The 13,552-nt window shown below is 42.8% G+C and overlaps 1 protein-coding gene across 2 annotated transcripts; it reads left to right on the plus strand.

Annotated features, from left to right (window-relative positions):
• Positions 1-424: 424 nt before the first annotated feature.
• LOC148034300 (Pentatricopeptide repeat (PPR-like) superfamily protein) lies at positions 425-3,391 on the plus strand. Of its 2 annotated transcripts, XM_087679247.1 has the most exons (3): positions 425-696; positions 1,151-3,085; positions 3,177-3,391. In XM_087679247.1, the coding sequence occupies exons 1-2, from the start codon at positions 564-566 to the stop codon at positions 2,587-2,589; spliced, it is 1,572 nt and encodes a 523-aa protein (XP_087535373.1). In that variant the 5' UTR covers positions 425-563; the 3' UTR covers positions 2,590-3,085; positions 3,177-3,391. The 2 variants fall into 2 exon arrangements, with proteins under 2 accessions (XP_087535373.1, XP_087535372.1); XM_087679246.1 differs by having other exon boundaries at positions 554-3,085.
• The last annotated feature ends 10,161 nt before the right edge of the window (positions 3,392-13,552 follow it).

Genomic DNA, 13,552 nt, shown 5'->3' on the forward strand with positions numbered 1-13,552 from the left:
TTCGCTACCATTTTGGATGATCTATAGCTCGTTTGATTCATGACTGAAAGACAAAGCTATAGGGAAAAAAAGAACACATTTTGACACCTATATTGACACAAATGTAGGCTTTCATTGCTATCATGTTACAGTTTTTTAAGAGCCAAAAATTGACGTGTGCGAGAATAGATTCAAAAACAGTGGGGAGTTGTTTAAAGGACATTTGAACCTTCGCCTCTGTAGCAACAAGTGAGCATAAGACATATCAATCCACGTAGCCATTTCACCAATCACAACTCGTTGAGTGACAACTGAAATGCCACTTTACTCCTCGACTCTCATCCAAAAATGTCACTCTTCTGGGGGGCCATCACTTTATCGGCCCCCATACCCTATTTGAAATGTTTGCACTTGATTTTGTATGAAACCTCGGTTTTCCGTGACGACTGATCCTAAACAACGTGTGACCACACCCTGCCATGTTCGGCAGCAAGGACTTCCCGTGTTCTGCATCTGCTGTAGGGACATACGTTTGGTTTGTGGATAGAAAGAGAAGAGAGCATGTTTGACAAAAACTTGAGACCATGGTAGGTCAAGACGGGCTCTCAGGAAGGAGAGATGGTGTCCCTGCCGATGGTATCCATCTCCACCCTCACCCTACCTCCCAATACGAGCCATCAGTCTTCCTCCAACGACACCAACATGGCCTCTGCACAGGTAAGCTCTCCTGCCCCACCCCCGCCCATGCAGTTCTCCACCAAACACTGCGTCCCCCCTCCTGCACCCACCCCCCAGCAGCAGGCTCTCCTGGACCAGCTCGCCCTTGAGCTCGAGCTCCGCAGGGAGCGCTCCAGCCGTGGCAAACCCGGCCGCGGTGGCGGCAAATCCTGGGACCCCATCGCCCGCGCCCTCGCATCCATCCTCTGTGACATCCAGCAGCTTTCCCAAGTCGACGCCTTCCTTGATGGCATCCACCTTTCCACCCATGTCTTTGCAGCCTTGTTCCAGCATCTCGGTCGGCGCAACAAACCCCGCGCCATTGTCTGCGTCTATGAGTGGCTGCGTGGCCGCCCATCCTCACAGGAGTGGCTGAACGTGTATGTCTACAGCAGTGCCCTTGCAGCCTTGATTGCTTGTGGTGATTTTGAGTGGTTCCATATCTTGCTTGCAGAGATGGAACAGTTTCAGATCGAGCCCAACCTTGTGACTTACAATATCATCATCCAGGGCTATGAACAACAGGGTCTCCATCACGAAGCCATGGAGGCTTTCCGTCAACTAATGCAGAAAGGCATTGAACCAAATCGGGCAACCTTTAGAGGACTTCTGTGCGCCTTTGATATGTCTGTGGACTTTCGTGGAGCATTTGGGCTGTACTTTTCTCTAAAGGATCTGCTGCTGAAGGCGGGTATGGAGCATGTGACTGAAGAATTGAAGGAGTCAATTTCAAGTTTCTGCTGTGGAATCATATGCCGATCACTGCGTGCAGGGAAAGGTCCTGACTCTGTGATACGGCTTGTTGAGATAGCAGAGGTGAATTTGTCAGAGCTCAGGGTTCGTGATTATGAGGAGATCATCTGGACATGTGGTCTCCAGAAGGGAGATCATGCTATTGCCAAACATGTTCTTGCATGCAGGAGGAAATGCAGTGTTCCAGTGGGTATTCCTCTTTGCAATCATGTGATGCAAGTTATGAGGAAAGAGAAAAAATGGTGGGCAGCACTAGAAGTGTTTGAGACTATGGTGGAGCAAGGTCCTTCTCCAGATGCTGAGTCGTATGAGATCATGAGAGGTCAGTTCAACTTTCTTCTGAATGCATCTGAAGCAAGGGGTACCTCTAGCTGGAGTGTTCAGCTCCTAGACAAAATGGAGGCACATGATATCATCCCGGATATGTTTGCATTTAAGGCTACCTTATTGGCGTGTGTAAAAAAAGCTGATGCTGAGTCTGCTGTGAAGGCCTTTCAGAAGATGATAGATCATGGGATGCACCCTAGCATTGTTTGCTATGGTGCATTGTTGACCACTCTGGAGAAAAGCCAACTTTTTGAGGAAGCAGAGAAGGTCTGGGCTCACATGATAAATCTGGACTTGAAACCAAACATAAAGATCTTCAACATCATGATCTCTGTGTATGGAGCATTACAAAAACATGAGGATGTGAGGAGGATACTCGATGAGATGGTTGCTTCTGGTGTTGGTGTTTCTCTCATCACCTATAACAATCTGATCACAAACTGTGCTAAGATGGGGGATGCAGATGGTGCTCTCAAATGGATGAAACAGCTGATTGCTGAAGGTCATCAACCAAATGCTGTAACATACAGTCAGCTGGTAATGGCACTATGTCGAGCCGGTAGGGCAGAGCTTGCGAGGAATACGTGCATTGAGGCTCACCAACTGCAGTTGTCTCTATCACGGGCATCATATGTTGCTGTGATGGAAGCCTGTAATGTCCATGAAATTCAATATGATTTGGAAGAGATGGGAGCTAGCTTTCTGTCTCAGTCACCCATCAACTCTGCATCTGATGTTGTGAAGCCAGATTCTGAGACTGTAGAAGAAGACTTGTCTTCAGTTCAGTCAGAGTTTGACATATCTGAACAGTGACTGTATGTATGCATACATTGGCTTACTTACCATACTGATGACTATATTGGATTCGACAATGTCAATGCAGAATTCACAGTTTCAAGATTTTTATAATCCATTATACTGAAGGAGATGCAAACAGTTCCATGCAGATTGTGTGGATAGATATTTTCCACATATTTGAAGGCATGACTTGAGTTTGATTATTAATCATGACAAGTTTTTGAGATGCAGATGAAAACCTCCTCAAGGCTCATACTGGCGAGTTGATTTTGTAGAACCTGCAAGTTGGCCCGAAGCTTATCAATTGATGCATGCAGACGTTGACCATGCTTAAAAGTTGTGCTCCAGAAACTTAAATTGGTCAATTAAGCAGCAAGTACCTCTCTTAGTCTGAAAAAAGCTGATAAAGCAAAGGAGCCTCAAGACCATGCCATATCAAGCTTTGGAGTCACTCACTGCTCTAAGATTTCACCTCTGTGGTTCAACCTGAAGACTCACAGGAGCATGCAAGGTAAGAAAGAGATTCTGTCAATTTGATTCTTGAGTGGACATTCTGTCTCTCCATAATGGGCTGAATGTGTTTTGCTTTTCCCTACCTGCAGGTTGGGTATTGTGGTGGTTGTTTGCTTGCTCTTAGACTGCCCCCTTTTATGCCTTGCCTGGCATTACCTGGTCAAGAGCCAGTTAGTTAACAGCTAGTCAAAACTGTTGTTGGTCAACTGCCTTGATCCTTCCTTTTTGTCTATCAGTTTAGAAGCTGTCTCTGTATTTCTGTGTAATGTGCTTGCATTATTGCCGTGTTGATACACTTCCTGAACCAGTCTCTAGCTGACATATTATATGGTCCTTCAATTCCCTTAACCCTAAACAGTTGCTTTGAATGCTGATATGTAAGGGGAACTTTCAAAGTGGATGATGTGCTCAAGATTTCCTGTAGCATTTTGAGGAGAGGGTATGCTAGCTTCAAGTTGAAAATGGATATTCAGCCTTCAGCCCTTCTGTTCTCCAAAGAGCAATATGCTGCCACTTTGTTAGTGAGTTTGTGTACAGTGTGTATAAGGATGTGGTCGTGTGGGTCATTATTGAAACTGGAACTACCATTGGTTAACTTCTCTTTGGACTTTGGAAAGTCCCTGTGGCAAGTGTGATAAACTTGCAATTTGAATCTCTAGATAGTGTGAATTGTGTACTCTCTTTTTAAAGTGAATTAGATAAGTAGACTTCTTGGGCCATGAGTGTCTTTCCATCTCATGGTTAATGAAAACACACACACACACACATGCCTGGCCTTAAGCCACTTTTGTCTGTATCACGGTCCATGAGCTTCTCTTTGTCTTATGGTTAATGATCACACATACGCACGCATGCATGTGCACGGGTACACACACATATGGGCACACATTCCCTTCTCTCTTTCTCATGGTTAATGATCACATGTGCACAAAAAAGTAGTAATAATCTATCTCTATAGATGTGCACTATCTCCAACCTTGATACACAAAACATACATTGTTTCACTTCACAAGAGTGTAAAACTTCATGGCTTGATGTGGCCTTTACAAATCTAGAGTCTTTTCTTATCTTCTTATTGGCTCTTATTGCATCATCTTGTGGAAGATTGAGCATGATTTTTGTTGCGCTCACATGCTCTTGTGCATGAGCACGCACGTGCTAGCTAATATACTTTGTTGTAATAGCATTTTCATTTTTGATTAATTGGATTGCTTGTTATTAAATTTTAATGGGCCCTGGACAAAGCGACCTAGGCATTACTTGCATTTTATATTGATTTGGCTCTTGGTCTCTTAATATCAGCATCGAGATATAGTTGCATATGTTCTACCCTTATAGCAAAGGTTTATGCCCTTATTTAATAATAAAGGTGAAGCTTTTAAATGGGTTTCATTTTTGCAATGAATTATGTAAGGAAGAGAAAAGGTGCCATTCTTAAATTTATGCATCATTTTGCATGTAGATTACTTGTTGTGGGACCCTTGTGATAATTTATCACAAGAAATGAATAATGGGAGAGTGCAAAAAATGCAAATGGCGTCCCCATTAGTGAAGGTTAAGTAGCTACTTGATCAACAAAAGTGTCCCCCTTCATTAACAAAATAAAAGCTCCCTCCCTCCATTGATTTAATGAAAAAACTACACATCCCTTAGTTAAAATAAAAAAGGGCATACAAAGAGAGACAACTCAAATCTCTTTAAGTGCAACAATGTTAGGGCGAGAGATACCTTTTGTTGAGGAGATGAGGACACGACCCCATGAGGACAAGGACATGCCATGACTATAAGGATGCATTGTTAAGGAAACCAGATGAGGATCAATATCCTTTTATGTTATATCTTTGCTAGAGCCAACTCTTCTTGCCTTAGTTCCTAGTCAAAATTATACATGAGCGAGGACTACTCATCATGCCACCAAAGCAAGCTGGAAACTATCAATTGAAGAGGCATCATGGCTACACGTTGCCATTCAAGTGTTGTCCTTGCATGTCTTGTGATTGCTAGAGCCATTAGCAACAAGAAGTGAATAAATCAAAGCATGGAGGTGGTCAACACCATGTTGTTAGATTACCTAATTCTCACACCATAAAATCCAATTCTCTTAGCCCAAGTTTAAATTGATTGTTATGTGATATGTGCTAATTAAAGGAAGTAAAAATGGTTGGGAGAGGGATGGTTTCACATGACTAAGAAGTGGATTGCTAATATCTTTTGGTAGCATGCTTGCTTGTGATGGAAATTGTGTGCAATATTTTCCCTATCGACTCCTTGCATCACACTTTGTGTAGTTGGGGGGTTGTTGGTAAGGGTTGGTTATGATGTTCTAGAGGTATCCCTTTAGCCTTGGAGCAAGATGGCCATTAGTGTTGGACCATGTGGCCATTGGGAGTGAGCCATGTTGATTAAAGGTCACCTAGCATGAAGGACATGAGATAGTTGGTAAATATGGATTCATCCTAATGTAGGACGCTCCAATCAACTTGACGATGCCTAGAGCAAGATGTGCGGTGCCTTAGGGCGTACTCAATCGAGGACTAGAAGGCTAGATCTTAAGTTATTAATGTATTTCTTTGGTTATCAGGTTTGTGGTTGTGAAGATAATGATAGCAAATTTTCTTTATTTGCAAGTCACCTAGCATGAAGGGCATGAAATAGGTGGTGAATACGGATTCATCTTAACATAGGACACTCCGATCAACTTGATGATTCCTAGGATAAGGTGTGTAGTGCCTTAGGGCATGACCAATTAAGGACTAGAAGGATAGCTCCTAATTTACTAATGGATTTCTTTGGTTATTGTGTTCATGGTTGTGCAGATAATGATAACGAAGTTTCTTTATTTGCTAGTGAAAGCATGGCTATGCAATATTGACTTATGTATTATGTTGAAAGAAATTATGCATTGGACATTGTGTATTGTATGAATTAAGGAAGTTATTTATATATGTCAAAATAGTATGGTAGCATTAACTACCAAGATAACTAAAGCTTATTAGGTGAGTGGGTAAAAAGCAAGTGGATCACATACATGGATGGGTGCACTAGATTACTTGGGTGGCCATTCCATTTAAACTTGTAGAAGGTTCCCATTTGAGGGGGATGATATGGGTCTATGTTACAAGAAAAGTTTGAGCATGCTCTCTCATTTTACACTATAAACCATAAGCAGGAGTAATTTAGTTAGGAACACACACTAGCTAGTCACAAGGGAATATTGCGAGCATGGCTAAATTGCTATTGGTTATGATTGCATTTCCCTTACAAAATATAGCTTGATCCTCCAATTCTTAATCATCATGATAATCCAGGATGTGAGATGAAGCAACAATGGGATGCATAGTCAATCTTGATAGTGCAAGGGGGTGAGAGAGAGAGGAAGCACATAATATGTTTTTTTTTTTCATGGGCACCAAGTTACACTTATTCTTCATTATCTTCACTTATATATGTTAAGAGCTTCTTGGATTGGCAAACGGAGTAGGAGCAGTCGTGCAGTAGGCGACATGGGTAGGATGTGTGCCACGTGGTACAAACATCACGGACTGTCCAGTCGAATAGCTAGTGTCCATTTGGTTGCATTAATTGTAGCTGACATGCATATTCTAGCCATTATTTTCAGCCTATAAATAGGCTTTTTATTTAGCAGCCTCTGCCAATTGTCTCTCATAGATTTCAGGCTGTAGATTGCAGAGATTGCTCCTGGGGCTGATGGGTGGAGATCGAGATCTTTGAGGTGGAGACATATGTAGATATTCTCTTTGCACCCATGTATAATTTTGCATCCTTATATATCATTCTTCATTGCATATTTTTTGCGTTTCACTTTCTCTTTCTCTCTGTTCACTCTTTGTCTCGGTCATTCACTTATGCATTGCTTCACTCTGACATGGTATCAAAGCATTGAAGGACGACCCATTTGAAGAGGAGATTTCAGTGCGACATAAGGCTGTGTTTTCAGCATTCAAGTGCGAGCAGTGGGCTCTACACATTAGAACAAGGCTGAGGTGAGCGTGGGTATACGAGAAAAGAGAAGAATTCTTGAAGCTGTTGCTGTTTTTTGCCGTTAGAGAAGGAAGAAGGCTGCATTTTGGGCCTTCAAGTGCAGATTTTACCTTTTCATCGCCTACAGTGGGTGAAGGAGTGAGATGAGTGAACCATAGCCCTAGTAGGTTGTATTTTCACAGTCAGAGGGGGCTGCTCTTTGTGTTTTGTGTAGGCATTGTAGGTGAAGATGTCTTCTGAGGCCGAGATAGAGTTTTAGGCGATTATGGACAGGAAGGTACTTGCCCTACCAGCTCTTCCTTCACATCAAAAGCTTGATGGTGAGAGCTACTGCATCTGGCGGGTCATGATGCTTGTCATATTGGAGTCCTATGATTTGGCGGATCTTGTTACGGAGGCTATCAATCGTCCTTCTTTGCTTGATGATTCTTGAGTCTCTTCCAATGAGAGGTGGAGTTGGCAAAGGATTAGGCGCATTGGGGAAAACTCAATGGTTGCATTTGCTCGTTTTTATTTCTCTCATGTACTACAATTGTTATCTCTCATATAGAGCATTTGATGTAGACTAGGGAGATATGTCTGGAGTTGGATTAGATGTATAATTGAATGACCATAATGAAGCGAGTCTCTTTGGAAGTGCAAATGTGGACCATGAGTGTCAACACGTCATCATCCATGCGGGAGCATATCAACAAGCTTAGGCAACTTCAGATGCAAGTTCAAAACGCAAGGAAGGTAATCACTTCTAAAGACATGGAGATTTCTCTCCTTTCACAGTTACCGCCTCGCTTTAGTGGTTTTTATTCCAGCTTGATTGCTTCAGGGTAGTCTCAGACTCTTTAGTGGGAAGAGTTGGTTCCTACGGTCTTGGACCAAGAGGAGTAACTGAAAGGAATCAATGCTTTGAAATTTGAGGCTCTGGTTGGTCAATCCGCTTAGAAGAAGGGGAAGGACCAAAAGGAGGAAAAATCTAAGAAGGACAAAGACAAGGAGTCTACTTGTCACATTTGTGGCAAAACAGATCAGTGAAAGAAGGATTGTCCTGACAAAAGGAGAAGGAGAAGGAGAAGAAGGAGAAATCTTCAAAGGATTCTAGAGCGGTGGCTGCTCCCTCATCAACTGCTTTCCTCCATTTGGAGGTGGTTGAGGATTCGACCCCTAACGACTTTTGATGGTGCGTCGACAGCCCCATTCATCGAGAGTGGATTGTTGACAGTGGTGCCTCTTGGCACATGACTCCTTCCACAGGTGTTACTTATTTGCGGCCCTCTCATGGTCAAATTCTCATTGGTGATAGTTCGTCTATTCCTATTCAGGGACGGGGCAACATGCATCTTATTCCAGATGGATGTGGTGGTGCCCATGCATTAGAGGTACTTTATATGTTGGCTTTGGGATATCATCTTCTCTCGGTGCACAATATTTGTGCCCTTGACCTTTTGGTCGAATTTGATGTGGTCTCTTTTCGGTGGATTCTTGATCAAGGATCGATACACGTTATTTCTTCAAGTTATGAGAAGAATGGAATCTACAAGTTGCAATCTTCTTCTACTATCTTGACTTCTCTTCTTCTTACCTCTCAAACTCAGTTCAAGCTTTGGCATGCTCAATTTGACTACCTCAATTTACGATTACCTTTAGAAGGCATCCAAGGACCAATTTGTTTGAGGTTTGCCAGATATTGTGGTGCGTCAATAGCCTTGTGTATCCTGCATTCGTGGGAAGTAGACTCGTGATGTTGTTCCCAGCAAGGCTTCGAGGTGGTCATCAACACCCTTGGAGCTTGTTTCTACCGATCTTTGTGGATCGATGAAGACGGAATCCCTTCGAGGGAGCTTGTATTTCATGCTCATTGTAGATGATTGCAGTAGGATGACATGGGCCTATTTCTTGAAGCTCAAGTCAGAGGTTTTCTCCAACTTTAAGGATTGGTTGCTCTTTGAGGAGATCTAATTGGGGCGGAAGCTGATGTCCTTACGATCAGATAAGGGCAGAGAATTTATTTCTAATGAGTTTGCTCGTTTTGTGCAAATCATGGTATTCACCAGGAGTTTTCCAATACAAACACCCCTTAGGAGAATGGCATCTTGGAGCAGAAGAATTGCAGTGTGATGATCGAGATGGCCCATACCATGATGGAGCATCGTCAAAGACCTTAGTGTCTATGGGCTGAGGCTGTGGCTACTGCAGTTCACATCCTTAATCATTCCCCTACTTCTGTTGTTGTTGGTATGACTCCTTATGAGGCATACTTTGGGTCCAAGCGCGATGTTTCTTATTTTAGGGTTTTTGGGTGTGATACTTGTGTTCACATCTCGAAGACATAGCATGAAAAATTTGAAGCGGCTTCCAGAAGACAGGTGTTTGTGGGTTATAGCTCAGAATCTCGAGGGTACCGATTGTATGATCATGTTAAGCGGGATATCTACACAAGCAGTGATGTTCGGTTCATGGAGGTTCAGCCCAAGAGGGGGGTGAGGACGACCCTGTTCTTGGAGATCCCAGCCCCAGTTACTATTCCTCTCAAGCATTTGTCTCTTGAGGACTTTTCTTCGAATGAGGAGCTTAGTTCTTAGCCACCGGATTCACCGATTTGTCCTCTATTGTCAGTGGACCTTCCCGAAGCTTCAGTAGATGGAGAGCGCCGAGGCAAGCGACCTCCTCCTTGTTGGGCCCGTGACATGCTCCGAGATTCAAGGATCAAGGGGGTCTTTGGCAATCGTAGAATGGACCGTGGAGGTCATGGAGGCACCAGGCATATACTATGGAGCTTGTTTGCTCTAACTACTGTTTGATGTCCCGCATTATGCAAGAGGATAGAGAGCCTACCTCAATGAAGGAGGCTTCATAGAGTCTAATCATTGGTAGAAAGCAATGGAAGTTGAGTTGGAGGCTATTGAGGGAAATGACACTTGGTACCTTGTGCCTCATCCCTCTCATAAAAAGGTGATTGGTGTCAAATGGGTCTTCAAGACCAAGTACCATAGTGATGGCTCTTTGGACAAGCACAAGACTCGCCTTGTTGCTAAAGGTTTTGCATAGTGCCCAAGTGTTGATTTCCTTGATAGTTTTGCCCCTATTGCTTGTATGGAAGCTATTCGTGCTGTTCTTGCCTTGGCTTGTCATAGGAGCTAGCTTGTCTTTTAGTTGGATGCAAAGTCTGCCTTCTTGAACGGCGATTTGAAGGAGGAGATCTACTTAGAGTAGCCTCCTGGATTTGGTTCCTCAAATGGGAAGGTTTATAGGTTGAAGAAGGCCTTGTATGGCCTGAAGTAGGCTCCATGTGCTTGGAACGAGAAGATTGATTCATTTCTCTAGGGCAAAGTTGGGATATCGGCACTCTAGGGCCGATTCACAGCTTTATGTGCATACTTCTGAGGGTGGTTGTGTGTTGTTTGTTTTGTATGTTGATGACTTGATTGTTACATGTGACCATGCCCATCAGGTTGAAGAGATGAAGGCCGCCTTACATTAGAAGTTTGAGATAATGGATTTAGGACTTCTCCATTTCTTTTTGCGCCACGAGATTTATTAGAATCAGAGGGGGATTTTCATCTCTCAGTAGAGATATGTATAGGAGCTCTTGGTGACTTTTGAGATGGAGCTTATGGATCCAAATTAGAAGGCCACTTCATACTCAGATTCTCCTTTGGCGGATGCTACCCGCTACCGTCAGCTAATTGGATCATTGATTTGGCTACTCAACACACGGGTTGATCTATATTTTGTTGTAGGTCTCTTGGTTGGGTTCATGAGTGCACCTCAATAGGTGCCTTGGCAAGCTGCTTAGAGGATACTACAATTTTTGAGGGGGACCTCTACCCTTGTGATTTCCTATCTAGCAGGGACAGGTGCTTCCGATCTTGTTCTTGCAAGTTGGAGTGATTCAGATGGGGCTGGCGATGTGGATCAAAGGCGGTCTACTACAGGTTATTGTTTTACCTTGGGTGTTGGTGCTATCTCTTGGAGTAGCAAGAAGCAGCCCACACGGTAGCCCTATCTTCGATTGAGGCGGAGTATTGGGCCGTGTCTTCTACCACATGTGAGACGATGTGGCTTCGGCGATTGCCTTGGCTCGGAATCTCGTATTCCATGCTCAAACGAAGCACATAGAGATCTAGTACCACTTCATCAGGGAGAAGCTTCTAGATGCGACCATCGATGTGGAATACTGCAAGACAAGACAATCTTGCTAACTTGTTTACCAAGGCACTTCCATAAGCTTTACTTCGACAGCACTCCAGATCCCTTATCGTGTCCACGAAATGAGAGGGGGGTGTTAGAGCTAGATGTTTCCTAGACTGGTAGGGGGAGCAGGAGCAGTTGTGTAGTAGGCGACATGGGCATGATGTGTGCCATGTGACAGTCAGACTGTCCAATCAGACAACTGTTGTCTAGTCGACTGCATTAATTGCAATTGACTTGCATATTCTAGCCATTATTTTCAGCCTATAAATAGGATTTTTATTCAATAGCCTTTGTCACTTGTCTCTCATAGATTTTAGGTTGTAGATTGCGGAGATTGCTCTCAAGACTGATGGAGACAGAGATCTTTGAGGTGGAGACATATGTAGATATTCTCTCTGCACCCGTGTATAATTTTGCATCCCTATACATCATTCTTTAATGCAGATTTTTTGCATTTCACTGTCTCTTTCTCTTTTTCTCTTCTCTCTTTGTTCACTCTTTGTCCTGGTCATTTGCTTCCGCATTGCTTCACTTTGACAATATACGAGTACACAATGTACACTAGTACAAGGAGTGCCTGCCTAGCCTTTGGCCATTGGATTTACCCTAACAACCATCCACTTAAAGGCTAATATGATTTAACAAAGAAGAAAATGATGAAAGTACTATCCAATGTATATTGGCACTCCATAATGTGCAAAGTTCTTGGAAGATAAGCTCTTTGTGAGATGATCTATAAGATTGTTATTCTATAAATCTTGATAAACTCAATCCACTTGTCCTTAAGCATCTCTCTAATGAAGTGATACTTCAGCTCTTTGTGAGAAGATTTGTAAGATTGTAATTCTATGAATCTTGATAAGTCAAACCACTTGTCCTTAAGCACCTCTCTAATGAAGTGATACTTCAGCTCAACATCATTTTTTGGGATACTAAGGTCTATTTCTTTAAGGATTAATCCCTAGGCCTTTAGCCTTAGCAAGAAGCTAGTAATGTTGAATTAAATATTACTTTTTAACTAGATATCCATAATCTAATGCTACTAAGGAAGCAATTGAATTTTCTAAATTCATGATTTCTTTCTAAATAGATAATAATCTAGTTATCTAAAACTAGATGTGTGGACCAATATGATATCATGGGAGGTTAATTCCATTCGAATTTCCTCCTAAGCGTCTAATATATGTCCCCCTACTCAGTGTCCTGGGCATCCTCCTACTTTTTAGCGTCATGGGCATCCACAAGAATCTTGGACGGTCTAGTAGTTTACAAAACTATTCTTTTAGCCATATTTTGTGCATCTTGTTTATCCTCCACATCCATTGCCTCTGGGTGGATTTCATCTGGCTGATTTGCATCATTTTTCTACTCATCAGTTTCTTCCTGAAATTCTCTTACTGGTTTTTGCTCCTTCATGGTCTTTCCAAGTTCGTGCTCCTGGACTTCTACTACTGGTTGAGGAATTGGTTCATGGGTCCGGTCTCTCCATACATCATCTACATTCTCCATTCTTGCTCCAGGCTCCTCTGCATATCCTTTTTTGTTTACACCCATTATCTTCGGGTGAGTTTCATCTTGTGCTTATTCTACATTTAGTACCTCCTCTTCACAACCATCTTTTGTCTCATTTATATCAGCCTCTACAATTTCTACTTCAAGAAATCTTCTTCTTGGGACAACACTTATGTTCTCCACATTAGGGGGAGCCTCCTCTCGAGTTTCTCCTCCAGTGTCGTGGACTATTTGGTGTGGCCCATCATCCAGAGCAGTGTTGTCTAGAGGCTGCTCGGAATTAGACACTCTTTCAGTCGGCATGTCTACACTAGTATAGGAGATCTTTGGAACATTTGCAAGTGCTCTCCTTCCTCTACTTCTTCTGATGCATCCGTAGCAGTACTCACTTCAGCTTGGCTGACTTCATCCATAGGCGCAGAAGGCCAATTTCTTAGGAGTTCCCTCTCAATGGTACCTGAAGCTTCGTCTCCTCCCCCCTTGTCAGACTCCATGGGGGTAAGCGTTTGCACCTTCACATACTCCTTGCTCAATAGCAAGAGTCAATAGGACAATAGTGTCCACAAACAACAACCCTTCTTTTATTTGAGCATTTTTCCATGCTCAAAAACAGCAATTGAAGAGGCAAAATAAACAAATACCATTGACTTCTAAGAGTAGCTTCTTTGATGATGATGGCTCCACTCACTTGTGAAAAACTCCATTTCAAGCTTCCATTATACAAAGATCCTTCATTTGATGGCCTCTTCATAATTCCCAAAAG

The sequence above is a fragment of the Lygodium microphyllum genome, chromosome 6 (assembly GCF_053477565.2).
Source record: "Lygodium microphyllum isolate KBCC chromosome 6, Lygodium_microphyllum_v1.1.10, whole genome shotgun sequence".
NCBI classification, from domain to species: domain Eukaryota; kingdom Viridiplantae; phylum Streptophyta; class Polypodiopsida; order Schizaeales; family Lygodiaceae; genus Lygodium; species Lygodium microphyllum.

What these genes read in the sequence shown, in the direction of transcription:
- LOC148034300 (XM_087679246.1), top strand. Translation starts at nt 598, where the DNA reads ATGGTGTCCCTGCCGATGGTATCCATCTCCACCCTCACCCTACCTCCC.